The following is a 16,773-nucleotide window of genomic DNA, read 5'->3' on the forward strand; positions in this document are numbered from 1 at the left end:
GGCAAGCCTTAGAAAAAGGAGAACTGTAAGAAATCAAATATCTATTTGGGAAACTTATAGCCTACCCTGTAGGAAACAATAAAGTAATCCACAATTCCTGTCATTGGGAAAGTCTAAGATACAAAAATATTTATATTTTCTTTCCTTGAAAGATAATGGACATTTCCTAGACAAGAATACTTCAAAAAGTTCATAGAATGATGGAATTAAAAAGTTCTTTTTGGTGCCAAAAAATTTGAAATACATTCATAGTTCTTTCATAAACTTTATTTTCAACGAAATTTCTGAAGATCTGTCATATACATAGACTTCACATTTTGGGCACTAAACCAAACTTATCTTTTAATTACACCATTTCACAAACTTTTTAATTATCCTTGCACAATTAGTTTATTTAAACACTTTTAAAAAAAGATTGATCTTATTTATTTGAAAGGCAGAGCTAGAAAAAGGGAGAGAAAGAGAGATCTTCCACCTGCTGGTTCACTCCCCAAATGGCCACAATGGCTGGAGCTTGGCCATGCAGAAGGCAGGAGTCAGGAGCTTCTTCCAGATTTCTTACGTGGGTGGCATGGGGCCAAGTACTTGAGCCATCTTCCATTGCTTTCCTAGGTACATTAGCAGGGAGCTGGATTGGAAGTGGAGGATCCGGGCTCGAACTGATGCCCATATCAGATGCCAGTGCTACAAGCGGTGATGGCTTAATCCACTGCACCATGGCGCCAGCTCAAACACAAATAGTTTTAATGATGGCAGTCAGGAAACCAGGTTTTGTCAAAATACTGCACCAATCCTAGATCAGACTAATTTCCCTGGCAGCAATATCATAAAAAGGGTTAGGATTGTTTCAAAGGAATATTCTAGATTGAAAAAAATATGTTAAATTAAATAGAAGCAAATAAATGAATATGAAGAACATTAGAAATAATTTAAAGATCTATTTTATTTTAGAAACACTAAGGATGTGTAGTGAAATATGAAGTAAGGCATCTGTAGCTTTTCAGGCAGTCTAAAGGAATAAAGCCAAACAGTGGTTCCTGGAAGATGTTTTGTCTCTACTTGTTAGTCTGACAGACAGATTTTAGCAATTGGATTTTACATGTGCTTCCCATAATCCTGCACACATATTTTAAAGTACTGGACCTCTATTTCACTTCTAGGGTTGTCGAGGAAAAAAATGTGCCTGGCATGCTTTGGAACTGGCCTAGCCAATGTTTTTCAAAAGCATTAAATTCCTGTCATCTTTGCTAAGCTTATTAAAGTGTTGTACTTGCCTTCCATGTGTCACTTTTTAACCAGCCCACTCTTGTAGTTTTATGCTAACTCTATGACAGTTTCTATGTTTTAAGACAGCTAGAATTTGAGTGTCTTGTACATGTAACAGGAGAATAAATGGCCCCTCAATGAATAATTTTCATTTTTGCAGGATGAAGCAGAAACCTGCATTAGATTTGCTGTCATTGTTTTAGACATGAGAAAAAGAAATAATATTCAAGGTGACATGCCTAACTGCCACTGAACCACCATAATAATACTCATTAACTTCAAGTGAGTGGCTGTAGATTTTAAAATTCATTGCAATAAATTAGAAAAAAAAGTCTGTTCCAAATGGATTGTTTTAAATACACTTAGTCATGTTACAAACATAAAAAGTAAAAAATGAACTGATAAAATGTTTCTTAGACAAATAAATGAGGTAGAGAATCAAGCCTGTTACAATGCCTAGGTCTGGAGAAAAAGTAGTCATAATAATTATAATCCATATGGCTGGCAGAGACACACAGAGGGAAAATCAGAATGTGTAGTTATGATCTATATTTGACCTACAGAGTGATGATATATGGGATATTGAGGTTCTTTATAATGGAGGTCTACTATGCAGTCACATACTACATAACAACATTCTGATCAATATAACTGCAGTCCTATAATATTATAATAGAGATAAAAAGTATTATTATTTAGCCGGTGCCGCGGCTCACTAGCCTAATCCTCCGCCTTGCGGCGCCGGCACACCGGGTTCTAGTCCCGGTTGGTGCGCTGGATTCTGTCCCGGTTGCCCCTCTTCCACTCTGCTCTGGCCAGGGAGTGCAGTGGAGGATGGCCCAAGTCCTTGGGCCCTGCACCCCATGGGAGACCAGGAGAAGCACGCTGGCTGCGGCAGCCATTGGAGGGTGAACCAACAGCAAAGGAAGACCTTTCTCTCTGTCTCTCTCTCACTGTCCACTCTGCCTGTCAAAAAATTTAAAAAAAGTATTATTACCACTAATAATTTTACTATAACTTTTCTTTGTAGAGATAATACCATTGTGTTACAATCGCCTACAGCATTCAGTAAAGCAAAATGCTGTACAGGTTTGTAGCCTTGGAGCAACAGTCTACATGATATTGCCTAGATGTATAGTAGGCTATGCTAGCTAAGAACATTTTTGTGATGTTTGCACAATGATGAAATGTCCTAATTACACATTTATCAAATGTTTTCTCCCTTTTAAACATGTTACTGACTGTATTCTTATGATATTAACAGTAAACAGTGAGACTGAGTCTCTCTTTTATATTGAGGAACAAGATAACATGGATTCCCCAAATTGCTTTCCATATTTCTTCTCAAAGACTGATGGTCTCCTACTTTGCAGAGAAAGGACCATTTTAGGGGGAAAACACATCAGTAAACATCCACTGTTCTAGGAAGAAAAATTCCATTCCTTTACCCCTAGTTATAATCACGAAGTGAAGTGAGACTAGAGTTGGTGCCTGTTTTTAGTCTTTTCCCTTATCACAATTCATTATGATTATGCTGGTAAATACATGGTTATATTACATTTGATTTGTCTCTCAAAGCTATTAATCATTTAACTCAGGATCAAAGAAATGAACAAAAAAGGAATGAAACTTTAACCTTGGCATCACTGTTAGTTTTGGCATCAGGGTATATTTTTTAATGAGAAATTTCTTAGCACTCTTGAAATCTCCAAAGCATACTGTTGTCTCCATCACTGAACACCACTAACTTCACACACAGACTATTACCATTATTCTTACAGCTACAAATGTTATAGTCCTGAAAAAAAAAGCTATACTTTAAGAATAGGTACCCATACTGTACCTTCTCTATATATAACAAAATGCTGCAATATTTATGCTGCAATTTTTATGCTGGAATTAATGACAGATGACACAGCCTGAGCTACAGAATTATGGGATGTCAAACTGGAAGGAACCATGGAAATCAACTAGTCCAATTAACTTATTTGATGTAAGATGGAGAAACTGAGGCATAGAGAGGGATGGAGATTGAACTATCATTCTCCTACGTTAGGAGTAGAACCAGGACCAGATCCCATATCTTCTGATTACTAACCTACTAACTATCCCATATGACCAGTTTCCCAGTTTCCATCCCAGTGTTAGGGGTAATTATCCACACACAATCTGCAATATAAATTTCTGCTTATGGAACACACATTCTTACAGAAGAAAGAGTGCATATTTCAAGATTAAAGAAAACCACATCTTTTCCCTAATGGTTTTTTCAAACCACAGTGTTTATTTTTTAGAGTTTTTTAATTGAACAAACCTTGCTATTTAGTATTAAAGTGTTTCCCATTATTCACCTATTGATTTATGTTTTCTTAATGGAATAATTCATTCTTATTTCAAAGCACTGTGACCATGGGCTCCCAGGAACAATATTAAATACTAAAAATAGGAAATATAAAATGCATAATTTGTCAAACTTCTATCCCAGGAAAATATTGACTTTTGAGTACAGGTCTAGAAAATATTTCTCAACCAATACTATTAGGGTTTAAGTGGAAGATCTCTTTTAAGTGCTATTGCATTTTATTAAGAACCCAAATTCAACCTCCTAAAATTAGTTAGCCTAATGCACACATTATTGGCTTACTTGATTCAGTGGATACTTCCTCTCTGCTCAGTTGGACATAATCCTCTCTAAATGTAGGAATCACTCCATCAAACTTCTCTTATATTCCTTCCTGCACCCAACATTGGGCTTCTCATGCATTTGTAGTTCCATATATTTCTAGAATTTATAGAATTACTACTTATCTACAAGATGATGTCTATACAGGTTCTTTTTTTTTTTTTTTTTTAAGGAAAATAGGCTTCAGAAGCAGAGAATCTTTGGTAAGATAATACAAATTCCCTCGCTGTCTGAGCTTGCAGAAATTGCTCTATGAGTCTGGCCATTTCTCATCTGCAGTGTTAAGAAAAATATCAGAGGCTGGCACTGTGGCTTGGTGGGTTAAGCAGCAGCCTACAGTGCTGGCATCCCATATGGGCGCCGGTTCGTACCCAGGCTGATCCACTTCTGAACCAGCTCCTTGCTAATGTGCCTGGGAAAGCAGCAGAAGATGGCCCAACTCCTTGAGCCCCTGCATCCATATGGGAGACACTGAGGAAGCTCTAGGCTACTGGCTTTGGCCTGACATAGCCTTGGAAACTGTGGCCATTTGGTGAGTGAACCAGCAGATGGAAGATCTCTCTCTCTCTCTCTCTCTCTCTAACTCTGCTTTTCAAATAAATAAATAAATGTTTAAAAAGAAAAGTCAGTTATTATAATTACTATACAAGCTTGTTGACAAATGAGTTAAAATTCATGAAATGCCAAGTGCATTGCTTATTTATCACAATGGACATAAGCAATAAATGTTCATGCTTACACTCTTTCTGGTTTTTAATTAGAATTAAACAACTACATAAATATCTGAAAACATTCTACTGAAGAACAAAATTGGGCCATGAAAGTACATACAGGGGCTGGTGCTGTGGCATGGTGGTTAAAGCCACCGTCTGCAGTTCCGGCATCCCATATGGGCACCAGTTCGAGTACCAACTGCTCCACTTCTGATCCAGCTCTCTGCTATGGCCTGGGAAAGCAGTAGAAGATGGCCTAAGTCCTTGGGCCCCTGAAACCACATGGGAAACCCAGAGGAAGCTCCTGGCTCCTGGCTTCAGATCGGCACAGCTCTGGCTGTTGCAGACATTTGGGGAGTAAACCAGCGGATGGAAGACTTCTCTTTCTCTCTCTGCCTCTTCTATTTCTGTGTAACTCTGACTTTCAAATAAATAAATCTTTTTTTTTAAAAGAAAGTATATACAATGGGTTACTTTACTTCAATTGTTTATAAAATGAGGATGATAATATTGTCTTCACAAAGCTAACGGGAGGATGAAATGTGAATAATCTAAGCAAAGCAATCATTACAATACCTAGCACAAAGTAGATATTCAACAGATAATATTTATTGTTAAAATATCTTATTCAACTCAATCTTCAATAGCATGAACTCAATTTTTTAAGAAATTCTTTTTTGAAGATTATAATTTAAAGGTAAAATTGATAAAATATATTCGTTGTGAATCCATGGCCTATCTGTATGCCCTTCTACATAATATTCCTATGGATAGCTTTCAGATTTATTCCCAGCTTTTACTGTATGTCCTCGAGATTGCTGTTCATTATAACAAAGGCCACAATTAAATAAACTGTCAAGGAAGAAGGAAAGGGGACAGTGCCAAGGCCACAAGAAAAAGAAAAAGGAAGCACTGAGGATGAGAAGACTAAGCTTCTATCTTTTCAAACACATAAAAACAGAACAGCATAATGAACTTTTTTTTGTCTACAATACTCAGTTTCAGCAACGATCAAAATCTTGTCAATTTATTTTCCTCTATTATCGTCCAACTCTGTGTTTATACCTAGATTTTAAAAGCAATACCGGATATAATCTCATTTCACTCATATATTTCAGTGTAGACTTTGTACTAATATACGCACTATGCCTTATCATATCCCCCTCAACTAAACTTAATTTGGCTTTATCATCTAGTATATAGTCTTATATTTAAGTTCACCTGATTATCTCAAAGCAATTTTGTAACTGCTTTAGTTCCAATCAGAATTCCAACATGGTCCATAAATTGTATCTGGTTGCTACTGTTCTGAAGGCATTTTATTCTCAGTCATTTCATTTTCATTACCCATCTGAGTTGTAATGTATGTTAACATATGGTGCCAAATCAGAGGCTTTTCTTTTTTTTTTTTTTTTTGGACAGGCAGAGTGGACAGTGAGAGAGAGAGACAGAGAGAAAGGTCTTCCTTTGCCGTTGGTTCACCCTCCAATGGCCGCCACGGCCAGCGCGCTGCGGCCGGCGCACCGCACTGGTTCGATGGCAGGAGCCAGGAGCCAGGTGCTTCTCCTGGCCTCCCATGGGGTGCAGGGCCCAAGCACCTGGGCCATCCTCCACTGCACTCCCGGGCCACAGCAGAGAGCTGGCCTGGAAGAGGGGCAGCCGGGACAGAATCCGGCGCCCCAACCGGGACTAGAACCTGGTGTGCCGGCGCCGCTAGGCGGAGGATTAGCCTAGTGAGCCGCGGCGCCGGCCAAATCAGAGGCTTTTCTAGGAACTGGAAATGCAGAGGAAGAGTTAAGATAGCTCATTGCAGATGCTCAGGTATGGTGACCATTATTAGTTATGTGTATTTAGTGAACGCTAACAAACAGTAAAGACAAACAAACAAAAAATATGGTGTTGACTGTTCAACTTTAATACAAGGGTACTTCAAAAGTCCCTAAGAGTAGCAGGCAATTGGCCTAGTGGTTAAACCTCCACTTGGGATGCCCACATCCCTTATCTAAGTGTCTAGGTTCTAGTCCTGGATCCACTTCCAATTCCAGCATTCTGCTAATGTGCACCCTAGAGGCAGCAGGTAATGGCTCAAGTAACTGAGTTCCTGTCACCCACATGGGAGACCCAGATGGAATCCCTGGCACCTAGCTTCAACCTTGCCCAGCCACAGTTGTTGCAGGCATTTGGGGAGTGAACCAGTGAATGGAAGATCTCTTTCTTTCTCCCCACCTCAATCTGTCTGTCTCTGTGTATCTTTCAAAATAAATAATTGTTTTTATGTTCATGGGAAATGGAATTGAAAGATAAGTTTATTTTTGAAGCAAACATTTTTGAAATCTGTGCATAGTTTGTTCAAAAATACACATTTTCAATGAAACTTTTGAGAATCTCATGTATATATGGATTTCAAAAAATTTTGCACCAAAATAAGCTTATCTTGTAATGCCATTTCCTATGAACCCTTTGAAGTGCCCTGGTATGATATTCTAAAACAAAACAAATGAATAGGAATACATAGTAAAAGTCATCTTCTTGATGTTGCTTTCCCTTACTTCTGTGTGCCAACAGTAGCTTCACTTTTCAGAAAGTCAATGAGATGTACCACTGAAATGATGAATGTACTAATGTTACAATTTGTCATCAGTTTATTTCTTTAAAATTTTTATTTATTTCTTTGAAAAAGTTACACACACAGAGAGAGAAGGAGAGGCAGAGAGAGAGAGAGAGAGAGAGAGAGAGAGATCTTCCATCAGATGGTTCACTCCCCAATTGGCCGCAACAGCCGGAGCTGTGCCCATCTGAAGCCAGGAGCCAGGAGCCTTCCCCGGGTCTCCCACATGGGTGCAGGGGCCCAAGGACTTGGGTCATCTTCTACTGCTTTCCCAGGCCATAGCAGAGAGCTGGATAGGAATTGGAGCAGCCGGGTCTTGAACCGGCACCCATATGGGATGCCGGCACTGCAGGCAGCAGCCTCACCCACTATGCCACAGCGCCGGCTCCATCTTCAGTTTATTTCTTTTCCCCAAAATTATGCTGGTGAAACTTAACTTCAATCCTAAAAATTATTTTTATTTTTTAAAATTGGTTTTATTTTTAATTATTTTAAAGTGAACAAATTACATGTATTTCATATATACAGATTTAAGAGCATAGTGATACTTCCCACCCTGCCCTCCCTCTTGCCCACGCTACCACCTTCCCTTCTCCTTCCTTTCCTATTCCTTCCTTAATTTTTACAATGATCTACTCTCAATTTTATACTCATAAGATTAACCTTACACTAAGTAAAGAATTCAACAAACAGTAAGGAAAAAAAATTTTTTTTAAATTATTTGAAAGGCAAACAGAAATAGTTTAGGGTTCGGGGAGAGGAAAAGGGAGAGGGGAAGGGGGAGGCAGGGAGGAGAGGGAGAAAGGGAGAGACAGAGAGGGTAAGAAAGATCTTCTAGCTGCTCGTTCATTCCCTAAATGACCACAAAATTTGGGGCTGGCCCTGGTTGAAGCAAAGGAAACTGGAACCCAGTCTTGTTTTCCTACATGTATGATAGGGACCTCCCAGGGTCTACACAAGTAGGAATCTGGATTGGAAACAGAGTAGCAGGGACTCAAATTGGGCACTCCAAGATGGGATGTGGGCATCCCAAGAAGCGACTTAACCACTGCAAGATGCCTGACCCTAGCTCCGACTTTTCATTCTATAGCATGATCCAGTTCATTCTTCCATGAAAATTTTAGTTTCAGAAAATGTGTTATATATACACTGTGGAATACTACTCAGCCATAAAAAGAATGAAATCCTGTTTTTTTGCAACAAAATGGATAAACTGGAAACCATTATGCTTAGTGAAATAAGCCAGTCCCCAAAATACAACTATTGTATATCTTCTCTTATATATAATGGATAACATAGGATGCAAAAAATGCATAGGAATGAAAGAGACATCTTATGATTTAATTATTGTTTTAGGCCTTGTCTATATTCCTGTTGAACTCTGGTCTTTCCAGCTTTTACTTGTTGAATATTATGGTTGGTGGTACATTGAGCCTGTGATCACAGAGTGGAATGAAATTGTGGTTTTGCAAAAATTAAAGAAAAAAAAAGAAAGGAAGGAAGGAAGAAGGGAGGGAGGGAAGGAGGGAAGGATTGAGGGAGGAAGAAAAGAGAGAGTGGAGGGAGGGAGGGAGGGAGGGAGGAAGGAAGGATATTGAAGGATGTCAGGTGCCATTTGGAGGGGGGTCACGGTCATAGAATGCTTTAAAATCTGACAAAGAGATGTTGATAAGCTATCTAACAATGACAAAGATAACATAAAACTCAGAATTTTATATTATAATGAGGTCGTCTATGACAGTTTGTTAATGAGTCCCATCAGTTCAAAGAGTGTCTAAGATTAGTCACTGCACAGACAAATTAAAATGCCAAGAAATCTTTCAGTTCAGGTATAAAAGAAGTTTGATAAAAGTTTTACCAAATATGGGGCCAGCACTGTGGCACAGTGGGTTAACACCCTGGGCAGAAGTGCTGGCATCCCATATGGGTGCCGGTTCAAGACCCGGCTGCTCCATTTCCAATCCAGCTCTCTACTGTGGCCTGGAAAAGCAGTAGAGGATGGACCAAGTCCTTGGGCCCATGCACCCATGTGGGACACCTGGAAGAAGCTCCAGGCTCCTGGCTTCAGATTGGTGTAGTTCTGGCTGTTGCGGCCAATTGGGGAGTGAACCATCTGACGGAAGACCTCTCTCTCTCTCTCTCTCTCTGCCTCTCCTCTCTCTGTGTAACTCTGACTTTCAAATAAATAAATAAATCTTTTAAAAAAGTTTTACCAAATGTGACAATTCTAAACATTTAAATCACATTGCCAATAGTGAGTTATGATGAAACAATGAGTTATGATGAAACAATGATGAAAATAATTTCTTATCATGGCACAGGTAAAAAGTAATTATATCTCCATTCTTTCCATATAAATCTGTATTGCAAAACCCTTGTCTCATGAAGAGGCAATCAACAAATGCCAGATATAAAGAAAGTGTTGAGGTGTTCAAGTCATTATTTAACAAATATGTCCTTTTTCTATATTTTAAAAAATACTTGTCAGCTTTCTAATTTCTGAATTTTTTTATTTTACTTCATCTTTCTAAATAAATTTTGCTTATACCTAATATCATATTCATAGTTTTATAATATTTTTCTATAGGAGGGTCTCTGGTCTGATCACTTATTATCCATTTATAATTATCTCCCACTACTACTCAATATGAATCCTTTGTGTAAATAAAGCTAGCGTCCATATAGACTAATCAAGCCAGATTCTTTTCACCCCTTTAACATGCCATGATGACTTCTGGCTTTATTTTTACTCAACTTAGTTTGCCATCTACCCTTTAGTTACTCAACTACGGGAATATCTGCTTCATCTTTAAAGATGTAATTCAAAATTATTATCTGTAGGAAGTTACTCTTGATCTGATCATCCCTCCTTGGAAGCAATTGGTTATTCTTTTCTCTGAACTAGCTTTTACTTCCCAGTAATTTTTATTCATTTTTAAGAATTTTTATTTTTTTTTAATTTTTAAGAGAGAGAAAGAGAAAGGTCTGGGTCAGACCAAAACCAGGAGCATAGAACTCAGTCTGGGTTTCCCATGTGGGTGGCTGGGGTCCAAGTATTTGAGCCATCATCTGCTGCCCTTAAGACTGTACATTAGCAGGAAACTGGATTGGAAGTGGAGGAATCAGAAATAAAACCCAGGGACTATGATATGGGATGCAGACATGTGCACTGTGCCAAACACTTGCCCTTAACTTCTGTAGAATTTCAGAACTATAAGTCATTCCCTCACTAGGTTCTGATCCTTCTCAGAGCAAGAGGAAGCACCTTTAGGTTAGTTTTTGCTAGAATAACTGGTATGTTATTTTCTTCATTTTAGGCTTTTAAGTGATATTGGTTGAATCAGTAGGTTTCTAGTAATATTCTATTTTTAGAATACAATTGAATCATACTTCTATGAAGTTATTTTTCCTGTCTACTAAAGTCCAAGTTGATTTTTCCCTTTTTAAAATTTCCTTGTACAAAGCCGGCGCCGTGGCTCAATAGGCTAATCCTCCACCTTGCGGCGCCGGCACACCGGGTTCTAGTCCCGGTTGGGGCGCCGGATTCTGTCCCGGTTGCCCCTCTTCCAGGCCAGCTCTCTGCTATGGCCAGGGAGTGCAGTGGAGGATGGCCCAGGTGCTTGGGCCCTGCACCCCATGGGAGACCAGGAAAAGCACCTGGATCCTGGCTCCTGCCATCGGATCAGTGCGGTGCGCCGGCTGCAGCGGCGGCCATTGGAGGGTGATCCAACGGCAAAGGAAGACCTTTCTCTCTCTGTCTCTCTCTCTCACTGTCCACTCTGCCTGTCAAAAAATAAAATAAAAAAAAAAAATTTCCTTGTACATTATGATCTATAGCTTAATCATTTGTGACAATATCATTTACTACATGTTGTCTTCCTATTTGAACTAAATTTTAAAGTGCATCTTATATATTTATCCACTACAAAATATTTTACCTATTTTCATTGTTGATGACATTCACACTAATTGTTATAACCTCCCAATATCTGTACACTTAGTTTCTTAATATTTTATCTTAATGCATTCATATTTTTAAATTACATAGCCCTAAAAGGAAACAGCTTAAATAGAAATTCAAGTTGCCAGTCATAAAATGCAGTCATAATTTCTAATAATACTTTCTTCTATCAAATGTTTTCATCTCAATCCTACTTCCTACTTACTAAATGGAAAGATTAGCAAATGGTATAATGATAATAAAAACTCATTACCACTAAACGGAGACTTTCTACTTGATATAATACATTTACTCATTCTTATAATGGACACATCTGTTGGATTCCTATTATGTACATGGATACTTAAGATAACTGATCTCAAATGTATCTACTAGGAGAATATGAGGAAAAAACAGTACAAATAACACACTTTGACCAAGAACAAACTATCACAAACTATCAGAAGAAAACAGAATAATATTAAAGACACTGACTTGCATATGAGTCATTTTTGATTAAGTAATCAGAAAAATGAAAAGATGATTGTGGGAATAGCTATCTGCAAGAAGTTAAGATGCCAGTTAGGATGTCCATGTGTCACATTGGATTACCTAGGTTCAATTCTCAGATTTGGCTCTGGCCTCTATTTTCCAGCCAATGCAGATCCTGTGAGGCAGCAATGATGCCTCAAGTAACTGGGTTCCTGCCACCCACATGGGAGACCCGAATGTGTCCCCAGACATTTGGAGAATAAACCATCAGGTGGGAGTTCTCTATTATTCTGTCTCTCTGCTGCTCAAATTTTTTCTAAGAAATGAAGAAGACTGTGAAAAAAATAATCTTCTGAGTTATTATTTGTAAAAGTTATGCCAGTGTATTACCTGAAAGAACCCATAAATGCCACCATATTATATATCTTATGTTTTGGAAAACAGTAGCCTATATTTACATTCTGGAGTTACATAGACCTGATTAAGAATCCAAGCTTTAATATTTACTTTGTGGGAAATCATAGCCAAGTTACTTAATCTCTATAAACATCAGATTGTTCATCAGAAAAATAAAACAAAAAATCTTGATTAAATAAAAGAAAATAAGTAACGTACTTTGCAGAGTGCCTGGCACATTATAAATACTATTTTGCAAAAGTCCTACAGTAATTTTACCACTTGGTAATTATTAGATCTTTGTAAAATTAAAGGGAACCTTTGGTAGTTAGCCAACTGTGTAGTTCCTAACCAAAAACCTCACCACTGGGTGGTTTGCCACATTGAAAGCAAGCCTAAGATCAAATTCTGTCATGTATGCAAAATATTTACAAGCATGCAGCTCAGGTTAACTTCCACAGTTTGCTGCAAGACATACAGACTAACACTTTGCAGGAAAGAATTACTCTTCGGTAAACAAAATTATATTTCTACATCAGGAAAAGCCAATATGGTATTCATATCAAATAGCAGAGTCCTCTGGGAAGCAGAGGGATACAGAATCAATGGACTCTGCATAAAGAATCATAGGTTGCTGGGATTGCCAGATTCTTATAGCAGGTGTTTATAAGATCATTGGGACCTGCATTATCTTCATAACCAGTCATTTTTCTTTAATATCTCCAATGAAGCATATTTCAAACATCTCTTATTTTAATTACAAACTCTCCAGGGTTGATTTAGATAATAATATTTGAAATGTTAAATAGCTATTCTGTTTGAATGATTCTAACTTAAAGTACTTCAAGTGCTAATTAACTGCACCTACATGTAGTTGTCTTAATTTGTACACACACTTATATCACATGTTATACAGGAGGTCTTCAAAAAGTTTGTAAAAAGTGTGTATTGTGGCAAAAATGCATGAATTTTAATTTTTGTACTGAAATAAAATCAGCTTTTAATTTCATTTCCAATGAGCTTTTTGAATTATCTCATATAGGGAGGTATTTTTAAAGCAAAATAACTCACTATGGAACAACTCAATAGTCTTAGCCATTATTTGTGGTATAATATATGGAAGTGGGACCTTTGCTGTAACAATGAGAACTAGCTGAAAGGAAAACCCAGTTGTCCTAATATTATACAATTATCCTATTCTTCCCATTCCCAGTCACTCTGTGAAAGTAAACAAGGCTATTAGGTAGAGCTGCTGAATTCTCTCTGGTCACCAGTTAGGCAGTGCTTTAGCCTTCAAGAATCCACAAACCATGTTGAAAAAAACAGAAGGTGCTTAACATATCCTTAATTTGAGACAGATGAGAATTCTTCAAAAATACTGATTATTGATATTATTATGATGACTGCTATGATTTTGAATGAAAAGAGAAAAAAAATCAATAGTTCCCTAAAATTATTTTCCATCTAGTTTTCCTTGTAGTAGAAACTGCATGGTTTATAATAGTAATATAAAAAGTAGTCATTCAGCTCTGCCACTAATTAGCTGTTCATGCATAAGTCACAGTTCCTGAGCTTCAATTTCCTCATCAATAAAGTGTAGATCATACTCACTCTAACTAACTGGCAGAGCTTTTTCAAAAATAGAATGAAGTTATAGATGAGAACAGTCCTTGAAAAATTTAAAAGTTCCACTCAAATATAGATGGATGTTATTAATAACACTTTCTTTTGGCTTGATTTCCAATCAGGAAGCATAATAATGCATCAGCCTATGATAATAGCATTAGTGACAATATTCCAATTAACTATTGGTAGACGGCAGAAGGTAAACTACACACAAAAATAATATAGAGAAGTCATTCATTTTTCATAAATGTCAAGGACGAAGAGAGTTCTGTTTTCATCCATTGAGAAGCTGATGCTGTTATTTATAGAACTGTTGTAACCTATTCACAAGTTTTCATCTCTAACTTCTGATATTTATTTCTAAAATACAAGGCTAGGAGATACTTTTTTTGGTTTTGGAGTTCTATTGAAGCACACCTGTCAGGATCAATCCTTTAAGATAGGCAGCTACCTACAAGTTGTATTTTGAAAAACTCAAAAGTTTCTTTTTCTTCCAGTATTACTTCAACATTCCAGAAAAATCCAACACCATTCACATCAACTTTTGTAAGATTTCTTAAGAAAGTTTTGACTAAATTTAATGTTCTTTAAAATTAGAGCAGAAATATATTAGTAACAATTGCAGTAGGAATTTGTTTTCTTTTTTAATATTATGTCACTGTCCAGGGAGCAACTGTCATGAAATATTAATGACAATGGAATGAGTGATAAAAATATAGCAAAAACTTCTAAAAAGTATATATCCTGGTCTGGTAAAATGTAAGGTTAGTAGAAAAAGAAAGGAGGGAAAGCAGGGGACTGCTTGAGATGACCAAAAGGGATGGGGTAGTAGAGAACAGAGGTTCAACTTGATGTACCAGTACTTCACAATTTTCCCTGAGGTAAGGTTTTTAAATAGTTAAGTAATCATTTGACTTGGAAAAATTTTGATTAACATCCATTACCTAAGTTGATTGCAATCTTGAAAGAATTCATGTATCTAAAATTAGGGTGACTGTCTCAGATGAGGCAATATCCTTTACAATTTGGCATCTAGCAATCCGGTAAAGAAATACTGCACTGAAAATATTATCTCATTAAAATATTATCACATAATGTGAAACTTGATATTCAAGTCAATGGCCACTTACTGACAACTAAATACTACGATAAAATCTGTAAGATATACAAGGTGAAAAAAGAAGGGTTCTTATTTAAAAATAGATCTACCATAAGACCCAGCCATTCCACTCCTGGAAATTTACCCAAAGGAAACAAAATCAGCATGTGAAAGAGCATCCCCATGTTTATAGCAGCTCAACTCATAACAGCTGAGATATAGAATCAACACAGATGTTCATCAGCAGATGACTAGATAAAGAAATTATGATATATATACACTATGGAATACCACTCAGCCATTAAAAAGAATGAAACTGTCTTTCACAACAAAATGGATGCAACTGGAAACCATTACGCTTAGTGAAATAGGCCATTCCAAAAAGGCAAATAGCATGTGTTTTCCTGATTTGTGGGAATTAATATATAGTGTACAAAGACTTGTAACATATTTGAGCAAAATTAACATTTTGAGACTTTATTATTGTTTATAGCCCTTGTATACTCTTGAGGAACAGTAGTTTTTCCGCTTACTACCTCTTGAATTCTGTATTTAGTAGAGGGGGTTAAGTTTGTGATTATGAAGAAAACAGAAAGCATGTCATTATAAAAATTGAAAGAAAAATAAGAAGACAAGGAGCAGGGGAATGAGGAAGTGAGGGAAAGTAGGTTGGAAAATATCCTTATTCTCTTAAAAGTGTGTACATGAAATACATGAAGTATGTTCCCTTTTATAAATAGAAATTTTTGAAAAAAGAAAAAAGAAGGCTTCTTAATCTCCAAGAAATCACAAGTCTTATAACCTTCTGTTAGTATTGCTCATCAGAAGTAACTCATTTCTTCATACGTCAGGATCTGCAGCCAATCCTTACAAAGGCAAACTATACCAAAGGAGGCACATCTTTAGCACTGAGATTTTTTAATTGATTCCACTGCTGTAAGTCAAATATGCAGTATCTCTTAATTTCTCTTTCAAATTGCATGTGTCTGATCTGTACTACTAAACTAGTTCTTGGCTTCTGACTGGATATCCAGGTCATTCACTGAAACTGAAGACTTGCTTGGATCCTGAACACTTGATAATAGATTACGTCTGGGGCCTTGAAATACCTTCCATATATTGTCAATTTCCTTCTTCCATCTGCAAAGAATCTTATTCAAAAAATAAATGCACCTCTTACACTGTGCTGTGATAAGTCTGAAATTGATAGTCACCACTTTCTGAAGCTTCATGTTTCTCTGACCTTACAAACCAGACCAGATTACTGAGAACTCCATTGCCAACAAAGGTCAAGCAAAACTTAACCATATTTGATTGAATACTGTAATTTATATTACTGGTTGTTCCCCTCAGGGATTCGTTTTTAGGTTATGTCAGCAAAATATCTGTATTTTACATATTTATCTTCTCCTTCCCTCACTACCTTTGAAATGGGGTCTTCCCAGGTCACTGTGATTAACAGTCAGCCATTTTGCCAATCACAGTCACAGTACATACACAAATTTTCTACTGTGCCTTTTCTGCTCCTACAATCCAAAGATGAGCATTATTTCTATTTTCTTAACATCCTCATATCAGAGTACTAATTTAAACAATGGTTAAGAACTTATTTTTTTCCACAAGAAATCTACAATGAATTTACTAATAGCTTAAAGGAACCAGAAAGAAATGGAGGAAGGGGGTTTGGAAGGAAGGAACATCAATCTAATTAAGCACAGTTGAAAATTCTATAGTTTGGCATGGATATCCAAGAATATTTCAAATGCAACATAAAAATATACAATTTGTGACACTAATGTAAAAATATCTCCATTGATGTATACCCTTTTTGATATTTATCAGCAAAAACTAAAAAAGCACAGCTCCCTAATTAACTGTTCAATGAGCACAATATTTATTATGCTATATAAAACACCATTTATGCAGAAATAAAACTTCTCAACATGAAAA

The 16,773-nt window shown here is 36.9% G+C and overlaps 1 protein-coding gene across 3 annotated transcripts in view; it reads right to left on the minus strand.

The window, feature by feature from the left end:
* Positions 1-380: 380 nt before the first annotated feature.
* The window catches only part of LOC149119682 (uncharacterized), a 135,157-nt gene continuing 118,764 nt past the window's right edge, over positions 381-16,773 (minus strand). Inside the window, exon 4 of one of the 3 annotated variants that reach the window (XM_089323774.1) lies at positions 381-709. In XM_089323774.1, coding sequence (XP_089179900.1) covers positions 443-709 — 267 coding nt within the window. In that variant the 3' untranslated portion in view covers positions 381-442. The remainder of the gene's footprint in view (positions 710-16,773) is intronic. The other 2 variants (XR_016227653.1, XR_016227650.1) reach the window with 2 other exon arrangements.

This window comes from Oryctolagus cuniculus, chromosome X (assembly GCF_051225735.1).
Source record: "Oryctolagus cuniculus isolate XC-2025 breed Fujian yellow rabbit chromosome X, ASM5122573v1, whole genome shotgun sequence".
NCBI classification, from domain to species: Eukaryota; Metazoa; Chordata; class Mammalia; order Lagomorpha; family Leporidae; genus Oryctolagus; species Oryctolagus cuniculus.